This window comes from Ursus americanus, chromosome 15 (genome assembly GCF_024610735.1).
Source record: "Ursus americanus isolate L20-20 chromosome 15, mUrsAme1.1.p, whole genome shotgun sequence".
NCBI lineage: Eukaryota > Metazoa > Chordata > Mammalia > Carnivora > Ursidae > Ursus > Ursus americanus.
Window position 1 is genome coordinate 23,191,327 of NC_142141.1, and position 12,770 is coordinate 23,204,096.

At 37.3% G+C, this 12,770-nt stretch overlaps 1 protein-coding gene across 3 annotated transcripts in view; it reads right to left on the reverse strand.

Moving 5' to 3' along the window:
- Nucleotides 1-1,487: 1,487 nt before the first annotated feature.
- The window catches only part of G3BP1 (G3BP stress granule assembly factor 1), a 37,493-nt gene continuing 26,210 nt past the window's right edge, over nt 1,488-12,770 (reverse strand). For all 3 annotated transcript variants that reach the window (XM_045815356.2, XM_045815355.2, XM_087867839.1), the window contains exons 11-12: nt 12,126-12,235; nt 1,488-8,687 (exon numbers count right to left, since the gene is read on the reverse strand). In XM_045815356.2, the coding sequence (XP_045671312.2) occupies nt 8,481-8,687; nt 12,126-12,235 (317 nt within the window). In that variant the 3' untranslated portion in view covers nt 1,488-8,480. The remainder of the gene's footprint in view (nt 8,688-12,125; nt 12,236-12,770) is intronic.

Below are 12,770 nucleotides of genomic sequence, written 5' to 3' on the forward strand. Positions count from 1 at the left end.
ACGCTGGAGCCATATTTGGAAAATGGGGACAAACAGGACTACTAGGGATTTCCAATGCACAGCTAAGACAACATTAATGAAAAAGCAGTATTAGACTGATTTGAAACATTCTAAAGGAGTTAAAACATTATCAAATAAAGACTCAGTCACTGGGGAAAAGGGTATCTTATTTACATAATTTATCTTAGACTTAGTAACCTTCCTTTTTACTCAAGATTCATCAAGATGGGCCAATTTCTGCCAAGAGAACCAGAGTGTGCACTCTCAAGGGTCATACCCCAACCTTGCCAAAGCAAATGACTTCTGCCTAACTGGAAGTCATCTCCAAAGGACTTGCCCTTAGATTTTCTCCATTTCACGCATTTAGATATTTGCACAACAGACCTACACTTTGTCTTAAAAGTTGCCTGATTTGATGTTTAGACAGAAGAACAAACCCCACGTTATTATTCTGCAAGTGATTTTACACTTTTTTCCAAAAAGGAACTTAAATATGTCATGACATAAAGGGGGTAAAAGTGTTAAATTTTCAACAGGTCCAGGGGATGTTACCTTGAAACCTCACATTAAACTTTACTCAAAAAGTTATTTTAACCCTGAAGAACAGGCACTGTGTAATACTTCAGGTCACAATGCCAGTATTGGCTGTGGAGTCTGTTACAGGTAAGACGACTGCAAGTTACAATTCCAACTGTGATTCTAATACTTTTGGGAGATGTAAAAAAATACGCTGGGCTGGGCAGTGTGAGTTAAACTACAAAGTGCTTCATCACCCATAATGGAAAAGGTTCAAGATGATTCATACTTCCATGTAAGAGACTACAAAAATCACAAGCCCACAAAGCAGCAACTGACAGCTAGCCAAAGTAGAAGAGATTTAGAAGGAGCCTAGGGACATCTTAATTGGCCTGGAAAACTGGGTCAGAATTACTCACAAAGCTCCTCATCCTTTCCCAGAAGAAAATGTGATAGTATGTCTTTTATATGGAAATTTCTTGGTATATATGTATAAACTTGGTACGGCCTTAATGCTGCAGTTAAGGATTTGTTTGGCTACCACCTTAAGCAGCGCGTTAAGCAATCGCTTCCTTAATGTAACATTTTTACTTATTGGACTCTTAACCCGAAACAACCAACTCCCTTTTACCCCTTACTCTTTCCCCTTTTTTTGCATGAAGTCATAAAAGTTATGGCAGTTATTTTTTGGCTTACAAAAAAAATCTATTTCTGCAGTTTGAAGATGTAATGTAAAATTTCTGTGATACATGTATATAAAAATATATTTATTGAACCATCCATATACACATATCCATGCTGATTCCAATGGAAAAAAATTAAAGTTTTCTGAAATTTTCTCTGTGGTTAATTCATAATAGTTGTTACTGTTTAACCAACTTTGTATGTGAAAAAACTTCTGAAGTACTGTGATTACCTCAGAGAGGAACCTACATTTAATCTGGAAAACATCATTTCACTTAAGACAAGGCTTTACGTTGGTTCATTCAAGAAATATTTATTGATAGGTACTATGGGAGATACAAAGACGACTCCGACACAGATCCTGCCCATAAGGAGCTTACAGTCTAGTAGGGGAGATAGAACACATACATGGGATACATGGTCAGAGCTATGTTTCAGTAAGATGAATCTAATATTGTGTATAAGGTAGGCTGGGGGTCAGAACAGGTAAAGGAAGTTGAGAGGCCAGTGAGATTATCTGAGTGAGGAGGAAAGAGATGTGAAGACTTGAGGTAGCACTGACAGGACTTAGCTGGAGTAAGAACAAAAGCAGCAGAGGACTTAGACTTGTGGCATGGGTGATGACATGAACTGAGAGAACAATGGACTCTGTTTGTGAAAAGAAATCAAAGTTGGCACATAAAATTCTTCTGCATAGAACAAAGTGTCTGGGATATACTGGGCACAGAAAGAAATGGCCTATCACCCAGACCGAGGATGGAAGTACCTCTGAATGATCGGTGACTTCCTCCCTCCTCTGCCCATCCCTCAAAATTCCCCAACAAATCCCTCCACTATGAATTGTCATAGTGCCTTACAATTTATTAAGTCCTATCTCTAGGCATGCCTCACTTGTGAGAATGAAAACAGAAATACATTAATTTATTCAACCCAATGAGTCATCTTTTAAGGACTCCTTTCATGGAAGTCACTGTACCTTCTGGTGAAATACAGGGATAATCCCCCAGTCCTTTTCCTCTAGGAGCTTATGGTCTAATAAGGTAGTAAAACAGATACAGGTCATTCTAATTGGAGGTCGAGGGGGTAAATTATGAGCTAGGAGAAAGGTATAAAGTGCTCTATGAACACATATTTTAAAAAATGAAGGTTGGGACAGAATCTCAAACAGCAAGGACAATGTAGAAGGGAAGTAGACAAGAATGAATTTACTCCCCACTTCAAATTCGCCAAATCGACCCCCCAAAAAGGGACTCCCCACTCCTGATGCAAATCTTTTCTCTTAGGGAAAAGAAAAATGCTCTTGAACTGGGTCTTGAAAAAAGTTAATTCTGATGGCAAGAGATTTGGGGATGCAAGTCTATCTTCAGGGAAGAAAGAAGGCACTTGAAGCCACAAAATCAGCAAAGCCAGGCTTATTAGAAAAATCCTAAATAGTTTAGCATGGCTGGAGCATCACCTCCATGAAGAATGGGAGAAATCACTGGAAAGGAAGATTAGGACCCTGATACGGACATGGCGCTGCCAGGCACTGAACAGGGCACATGCCTAAGACCAAATTGCTGCCCCTTAGGAGCTTACAGTTATAACAATACAAGGTGGGAAAAGCACCACAATGTACAGAATGCAAAATGCTGAAGGATTTAGGAGAAAATTACAGCTGAGTTTCAGCTATTAACACATTAGGATACCCAATAGCTTTCTGACAGCTAGTAGTACACCCATCCCTGAGGGGAGCACAAGGTAATGTCCTTAGACAACAGGCCCTGGTAGAACTGGGCATTAAGACAGTTCTAAGAAAACAGAGAAAAACTGGGTATGAAAACTGAGCTATAGAAGCAACTGAATAAGCATATAAAATGTGGCTCCTTCCCTTTTCTCCCCACATCCTGACCTCTAACAGTTCTGGCTTCCTACAGTGAACCTAGGGCAGAGTGGAGACCCTGAAGGTGCTCCATGTTACTTCTACAAGCCAATTTGGGACTCTGTGCTAATAATCCATTCTCTGAGCCGTCTAGCTTTTGAAAAATGAAGGGGATGTACAAACTCTTTAGTTGTTTCCAGCACTAACATTCTAGGATTCAAAGAATTCTAACAGTCTCTCCTGCCTCTTATGTTTAATAATCAGAATGGGAAGCAAAACTTTAAATATTCTGATGTTTCTCACTTAGAATTATCATTTTTTCCATATAAATCACAAATGGTTGCTATCCCACCAGCTAAGTTCCACCTCCACCCATCCTTCAAAATCTAACACCTACCTATATGAACATATTTGTAACATGATGTATTCCACATAACCTACTCAAGCATACACTGAATCTTAAAAGAAAGGAAGACCTGTTATTCTCTTCTTCTCCCCTAACTTCTTTATGCCAATTTTTTGGTTTAAGGTCTTCATTTAAAAGGGCCCAGTGTATATACACTTCATAAAAACATTTAAGAATTTAAACCAAATCCGAAGTCCAACAGGTGACATCAAAGCTTGGGGGAAAAAAAATCGGTAACTAAAAATCAGTAACTGGTTAATTACAGCAATAGTTAAAACTATTTTACAACCAGAGTAAGAGATATAATCATCTAATTACTACCAAAAATACAGGCAAATGTCCCATAAGCAGGCTTCTGAAAAATAAATACTTGTTAAATTCAATAGTGAATTTTTGGTAAACATCCCTTAATTTGCTTTTTTAAAAAAGATGAAGACACACTGGATGGCTATAAGTCCCTTAGGATTCTGTGCCACTGGCCATATTCCAAAGTACTCAATGTGTACAGATTTCTGTAATTGGCCAGGTCACGTGGTCTATGGAAGTAACCATGGAACTGATTTCCAATACTATTTTCCTCTTGTAGGGAACTAAAAAAAACAAAACAAAAACTACCAGGTTCAAGTGGAAACTGGAGAAGCAGAGACTGTCCAAGGTTTTCAAAGCAAGTCATATAATCAGAAAGTGAACAAGCTTAATTCTAAGCCAATACGTAAATATAATCAAAACCAAGACCACGGGTTTTTTAGACCACTGCTAATCAACTTTTTACTCAGTCAGGCCATAATAAGAATGTTTCATGAAAGCATGAGCAAAGCAGACTAATTTCAGCATTATCCTGAGCTAGCTACATATCCATTAAGAAGTAAATAAGTTTTATCTCACATGTGCTACCATTCCTCTTTTAATATAGTCTCCTAAGAGTTCACAAGCCTACCTATGGTCCCCAGAACCTCAATATCACAGTAAACAAATACAAATTCCAAAAGGTATTACTACCTTAAAACCAGAAATCTTTATTGATCTAGTGCCACATGGCCATTACTTGATCAGCAACTTCCCATGTAAAATGTTGCTAAGTTTCTAGCACATTCTTCAAGATTTCTAAAACATTTGTGGACTATGTCTAACTGTCCACTGCCCATCTGTGGTGTAATAGGCAGTTATCTAAAATCCCATATTCAAATAAATGTTGAAGTTGCTTTTTTTCCCCCCAAAAGGTTCAAAACTGCTAACGAAAGGGTCAACAATCATCTCATTTGTATGCAGTTCCTGAAGATTCTTTTAAGTAGCACAAAAATAAAACTTCAATATTAGAAGTCTTCTTTAGATCAGTAGATTTGACAAATGCAACCATTTACTTAAAAGGAAAAAGCCACTCAGCATAAACAATGGTCTATAAATTTAAACCTCATAGAAAGATTATTTCCATATAGATTCTAACAAATTGTTTTCTATAAAGTGCCACGTTTCCCACTAAATTATTAACTCTACAAGGGTTTTCAAATAAAGGGATGAAAAAAAAGTATCAAAGGATGGCAGTTATAAGCACAAAACACAACAGCTATAAACCCACCTGGATTAAGGTATTATAAAAATATTGTTACCTTCCACATCGATTTCAAGGTTGTACTACATGTATTAAAATACCAGATGAGAAAATAACCTAAGAACAAGTCATTGTTCCCGTGTTACCACAGTCTATACAAATCAAAAGGAGCCCTGCAAAATCAATGTTTCCCTATCTTGTTTACCTTAAAGGAAATGGAGAAGAGTAATGTTAACCTTTCTCTGAATGTTTTACGGACTCGGGTCTCTGTACTGTAGTAACTTATTATGGTCATGTCCTGTTCTTCAGTATATCACTCAAATGTAAATACATGGCATTAGGGTTCTAGAGAAAAAGCATCAATTTTTGGATGCCAATCTGCTCCTTGCTACATGGATGACTTAGAGGCCTAAAATTTAACTGCTCTGATGCAATTTCTTCTTCATCTATTACTTTGGGAAAGCTTTGGGAAAATAGCACCTAATCCACAGGGTAATTGTGAAAATTAGTTTTCTAACCTAAGACCAAAAGTGCAGTTCAAACGAATACTGTGGTCGTAACCTACCCACCAGCCAAATAATGATTTTTGGATTAGCCATTTCACTGCTCCCAGCAATAGCTCAAAAAGTTGAAAACATAGGAATACACAAGTAAAGCCCAACCTCACCGCAAAAGAAAACAACTGTATTTTTGTAAGGCCCAAGATCTTAAAAGACTAAGACCACTGAACCAATCCAATCTTACTTAGCTAAAATACTCATGGGTGAAGGATTGAAAGCTCAGCAGAAAAGAACTGCATACTGGGCCATTCTTACAGATGAAAAGTTGTATTTTAAACCCGAAAAGGTTGAATGTGATGAACTGATGCTCCCTATAAAAAATCTCGTCCTATTTTCACTTTCTACCTGTGTGAATATATAGTATCTAGGGTATCCTGTTTATTCTATCAGCAATAATGTAAACAATGATATTGGGATTCCTCATAGTGTTAACCATGATGCTAAATCTGACATATAAAGTCCAATGCTATTTAAAACTCCGCAATCATCCCATTCTGATGACTTGAAATTACGGAAGCAACCCTTTGTTTTCTAAGCTTATGCAACAAGTTACAAGAAGCATGTAGCATACTGTTACTACCTCTCCAAATATTTCTTTAAAAACCACACATAGGTACAAATAAAGGAAAGTGAGATTATCAATTCCCTGCAGATGTTACTATAATTCCTAAAAGAGATTTCTATTTACTAATTCATTTATCCGAGGCTATTTCTCAGAGGACTGTCTTTACTCCAGTTGTCCTCACCCACTCCTCCATCCTCCATGTATTACAGGGAATGAGGAAGAGCCATGATCTCAATGGGGTTTGCTTTATTTTTATTGAACATTTGGCATTGTTGGCCCCACCCACTAAATGCCAGATGTGGTGTCTCCTCTTCCCTCCTCCCCAAATCTCACACATTTCCAAACGTCCTCTAGGATGTATTAACAGCCTGGGTTGAGAATCACTGCATCCAGTTGGTGCCCTTAAACTACTGAGTAGGAAAAATGCTTAATGAAATATATGGATTAGCATTTACTTTGAAAAATGATTTCTACATTATCCATAATTTATGACCTTATAGTTACTACAACTTAATATTTTTCAAAAACCACTCCAGCTAAGTTTTTTTATTTCCACCACAGGCTTAATATAAGCTACAAAAGTACAAGCTGTCTTCCAATTATCACTGGTCTGGGCCAAATGAAGTGGTTACCAAATAGTTATTTAAGCTGACCCAAAACAGCCATGTGACTCAGTTATGTAAGTTTCTTTATGCAGGAGATGTTGCCAATTTTCAAATATTTCAGGTACTGAGGACCGATAATATCAAACTTCATTTTAGTTTAAGACTACACCCTTCAGCAAACCTAGAGTTTCCTAGTAACAACAAAACAAACATTCCTATTCCTACTCATATACTATCCTCAAAGAGTCCTAATGATGAACACTGCTAAGAAAATAAATAAGTTAAATTTGACAACCTCGTTGCCCTTCCAACTAGTATGACAAGTTATCACACAAAGGCTTGCTTCACAACTGTGTAAATGTGTAAACAAAACCTTCACCCACCTCACACACGGCACTCAAAAAATTAACATACTATGTAAAACGAATATTAAGCTATATTGCCAGATTAAATTTTCTTCCAGAAATATTTTAATAAAAATTGGCCATTTCCAAGAAACACCCACTGCATGCCCATCAATAAAAGAGAACCATAACAAAATAGAAAATTTACCATATGGCTATGATTTAAAGAAAAAAAAGAAAAAACGGGCAGACACTCAAGCACAAAGTCCAATATTAAAGTCAGATTCCTTTTTATGGGCTATGATTAGGATTCTGAATAGATACCGAAATAAAACTTAATACAAATGCTGGACTATTTAGGTCAAAGGACCTCTATAGAAGCAAATCTGTCCTTAAAGGCATTCCAGTTTGAGACTCAATTTTAAGAATAAGGCATAACAAATGAACAGAAGACATACCAGGTGAAGAGGGATTCTTCAATTCCCAACATACTCTACACCTGATAAAACAAATCTATTTTTTTTTTTAATTTTTCTTTAAACAACTGCCAAGGCTGGAATCAAAGATAAATAGAAGGCACAACAGTTTTGCTCTGGTTTTGTGTTATTTGGATTTTGGGGTTTCTTTTTTGTTTTGGGGGTTTTTTTTGGTTTTTGTTTTTTTTTTTTTACAAATACAAATTAAACATGAAAAAACTACTTCAAAAGAAATCTAAATCAGTTGCATTCTAGACATTTAAAACCTATCTCACAATTTAAATGGTAAAAACAGGCTTATAATTGTTTTGTGATCACATATCAAAAGAAAAAAAAAACTCTACTAACACCTTTTATTCAGTTTTTAACCATACCAGAAAGAATCAAAATGTCAATTTTTCCAATGGCAATTTCTACACACCAGAAGGTAGTCATGACTCTCAAAGAAGAAACGATTTGGATTTTTCCTGGCTTCAAAATGTTTTATCAAATCCTGTGTTTCTCACAGGCTTTTGAAACACATAGAAAATAAGAAATATTCTAATGAATGAAACATACCAAATGTCAGTAATAAGCAAGACACATTCCTTTGGGGAAACGGCGGTTAAAAAAAAATCCAGTCTGTATATGCAAAAGTAAAGCAAGGAAATTCAGTCTTTTTCTCTTCTTTAAAAATCTGTTTTTCCTAAAATATCATTCCACAAAATTGGAAGTGAAGGACTAAAACGTGAGGAGGGGAAAGGGCGGGAGAGGGAGCACACATCATTAACACAAAAAGTAAAATTGTACAAACTTAAGCAGTTTATAATAGACTAGGGTCAAACTCCAGGATACCAAACGCTGGTGTAAGAAATTCACCATTCTGCAGGAGCTAGAAGATTTGTACTGCTGCGTGAAGATCAATGAAGAGCAATTCACTGCCTTGGAGCAATTCCCCTTCCCACTCCAAATCCTGGTTTCTGCACCATGCCTCCGCGGGGAGGGCCTCTCATTCCACCACCCAGCCCACCTCGAGGGCCTCCAGGTCCCCGCAGGCGGTTATCTCGACGGTCCCCTTCCCGGGCAGCTCGAGTCTTCTTCTCTTCCACGTTCAGACGGACCTCACCTCTGAACATGATGGGCTGCAGGAATCAAGGTAAGCAGACTTACATAGTGCTTATGGGCTACCAACTACCAAATATAAAAGAAACAAAGCCATCATAAAGAACCAGCAGCTTATATATCAGCTACATTCTCAGTTCAGTTTTTATTTCCAACTCAGAACACGTAATTCTCCCAATTACCAAATACATGCAAAGGTGGGAGTTAGATATGCAAGCGAGTTCAAAAAAACACAACACAGCAGCACAAATAACTCTCACTGTACTTCTTAGAGCAAATCTTATTTTCCCATAGAATTACATAAATAGAATAATGTAAATAAGAATGGCCACCCTCCCCATGGATGTGAAGGCTTAGAATAATCTTCCATCATCACCTAATGTGGAAAGACTGTGCTGCACATTATTTATGCAAAGTACATACCCATCTCAAAAACATCATTCATTTCATCTAAACAGAACTGTAACAAAATGTTATTTGCCTTAAAGAAATTTTGGAAAATACTGAAGATAATAAAGATAACAGCTTAGCAAAGGAAAAAAAGATACATCCACCACACTACGTCTTGGGCCTTCTTTTTAGCCCAACAGATCTAAAGTAGAAAAAGGGTTACTCAAGAGCCAACGAATTCAATTTATGCTCCTCACTGGCACGCACTAGTTTTCTAAGTGACATATTTTTTTTAGATAAGTATCTAACAGTGCTTACTATGCAAAGATGTGTTCTGTGTGCTTTGCACCTATTATCTCATTTAACATCACAACCATCTGAGGGCTGTCATCTCACCTACTTGAGAGACCAGCAAACTAAGGGCCAGGAAGGTTAAGGAACTACTAACTCACAGGTCACAACATCATGAGCGATGGAAGCAGAACGTAAATGAAGGCATCCTGACAGCCAAGTATACACTTTAAGACACAACGCTACACTACAGCCTGTCAGACACCATGGTCATCAGTCTTACGGAAGCTATTTCTGTACTCATAAAAAATTACTGAAAAGAGTATGGTAGAAGCACCATCACAGTGAGAAGAGGGAAAGACAAGCTCCATCTGAAACTCCCAAAGGACAAAGGGGTGATATGAAAGTACACATGAAGAAACCTGCATTGGGCCTGGGGGGAGGGGTAGAGAAGCCCTCTTTATTACATTTTTTTTTAAAGATTTCATTTATTTATTTGTCAGAGAGGGAGATCTCACAAGCAGGGGGAATGGTAGGCAGAGGAAGAAGCAAGCTCCCCACCGAGCAGGGAGCCTGACATAGAGCTCGATCCCAGGACCCTGGAATCATGACCTGAGCTGAAGGCAGACGCTTAACCAACTGAGCCACCCAGGCACCCAGGAAAGGTCTCTTTGGAACTCTAATTATAACATATTTAAAATTTTGATTGGTGGTGCCTGGGTGCTCAGTTAAGTATCTGCCTTCGGCTCAGGTCATGATCCCGGGGTCCTGGGATTGAGCCCCACATCTCTTTGCTTCTCCGTCTGCCCCTCCCCCTGTTCATGCCCTCTCACACTCTCAAATGAATAAAATCTTTAAAAATAATAAAATTGATTAAATACATATTTGTATTTGTACATTCATACATTATTTAACACTAAAATATTTAAAATACATATATAACTTTTTAATATTCACACTATATAAACCTCTTCAAACACAGTAATCTGAAGCCCTGTTCTGCATACAATGAGAAAAACAAAACCATATTAAAGTCTGAAAGGTAAGGGAAGAGAGGTTGGGGTTGGGTATGTTTTTAAAGGTAGTAACTGAAGACATCTCTGAGGAGTTATCAGAAGAGTAGAAGCAATTTGAATGAGAAAAATGTACCAAACATACAGCTCCTTTCTGAGGAAATTTTATTTCAAAATATTCTTGCACATAAAGATGCCATGGCTTATCTGTGTGCATTAAATGAAACAAAACCCTTACCTTGGAAAACTAAGAAGCCAGTTATCAGGTCTGACCTCTTTTGGCCCACTGGGAATATCAGACCCTCTAAGGATGAATTCAAGGCTGCACCAAGAAGGCTGGCCACTGGATCCTTTTTACATGCTGAATGATGGATTTATGCACAAAGCCTATGGGACACTTCCAGGTTCGGTATTCAGTGGCTATGCTAAGATAAGCCACTGTTCTCTCATTTCTAAATGTTTTGCAGGAGATGCTTCATAAAAACAGTGGTCAAATAGTTTGAAAGATTAAATACAGATTTGCAGATTAAGGCTCACATAACGTTAGAACCACAACATTAAACTTTACAGTATAGCCATCAACACTGTGAAAAACATCAGAGATTCTACAGAACCTCAGGAAATAATGATCTACAACATTTCCATTACATGGAAATGTAGTTTTAATCCGTAGTTTTAATCTGCAGAGACTGAAATATCAGTTTTTGCCAAGGGCTGAGGACAGAGGATATGGAAAAGGACTACTTAATGGATAAAGGGTTTACTTTTGATGAAAATGTTTTGTAAGCAGATAGGTGATGGTTACACAAAGTATAGTAAAAGCCACTAAATTTTACACCTTAAAATGGTTAATTTTATGTTAGGTGAATTTCACCTCAATTTTTTTTTTAAAGTGAGATTTTTAAACTCCCAGATCCATCTCAGTAAATATTTACACTTTTGTTCTTCTCTACTACTACTACTAAAAAGTGATTTTTTTGCTAATGAAAGATGTGGGGGAAGGGAAGGGTTCCTTAAGAACTACACAGTAGTAAGATTCCAATTCTACAAAATCCCTCTTATTATTAGAAAGTACTGGTAAAAAGAGATCTGTTAATAAAAGTGGTTCCAGGCAGGGTGACTCCAAACCTAGACAACTTATAAAATAAAAGGAGAAGGCTCCTCATAGTTAGTCCCAGGTAATAATCAAACCTGCTCGGGGGAAATTGGCTCTTAAATTATCTCAGCTAAAAGTTAACATTGTATTTCATCTCCTAAACCAGAACCCGCCCCACCCCACCCCCCAAGGAAAGAAATCTGCATCAATTTCAGTGCATTGGTAACTATTAGTTATTTCAATCTCTTCATTCAATGGCTCCAAAACTAAGTTATTTAGACAGATGTTTTGTTAAACTCCCAGTCAAGTCTTTCAACAGTAATGGCCAGTCACCATGGAATATATTACCCCAAACATGTTGGAATCAATTGTACTTTACTCATAAAACACAGTTTTAAGGATGAATACATTCAAAGATCTAAGATACTCTTGGAAAGAAAAAGAAAAGAAAAGAAAAGAAAAGAAAAGAAAAGAAAAAAGGAAAGGAAAGGAAAGGAAAGGAAAGGAAAGGAAAGGAAGAAAGGAAGAAAGGAAGAAAGGAAGAAAGGAAGAAAGGAAGAAAGGAAGAAAGGAAGAAAGGAAGAAAGAAAGAAAGAAAGAAAGAAAGAAGAAAAAGAAAGAAAAAGAAAGAAAAAGAAAGAAAGAAATCAAGATGAAAAACTGCTTACCCTATTGCTAAGGACCTTCTGAACCGGCTCAGAATCATCAAACACAACAAAACCAAAATTGGGTAATTTCCCGCCACTGTTAATGCGTAGCTCCACCACATTCCCATAACCTGCAAGTGAACCACAGACTCTCAGATAACTGATCAGAACATTTCCTTTAAATATTACATGCACAGGATCCACTGATAGCCACTAGTCACATGTGGATATAGACCACCTGAAGTGTGGCAATTCCAAAATAAGAAGTGCCATTAAGTGTAATACACACTGGACTTCAAAGACTTAGTAGAGAAAAACATAAAATCTCTCTCATTTTTATGTGTTGAAATGATGTTTTAGATACACTGGGTTAAATAAAATATTAAAATTAAATTCTCCAGTTTCTTTTTACTTTTTAAAATGTGACCACTAAAAAAATAAAATGTGGCCACTAGAAAACTTAAAATTACACATGTGGCTAATGTATCTCTATTGGACAGCACTGCATTAGATGAATCTAGTGTTTAAAACTCAACCTACTTAGGGCACCTGGGTTGCTCAGTAGGTTAAGCGTCTGCCTTCGGCTCAGGTCAGGATCCCAGGGTCCTAGGATACAGTCCCATGCCAGGCTCCCTGCTCTGCAGGGAGTCTGCTTCTCCCCCTCCC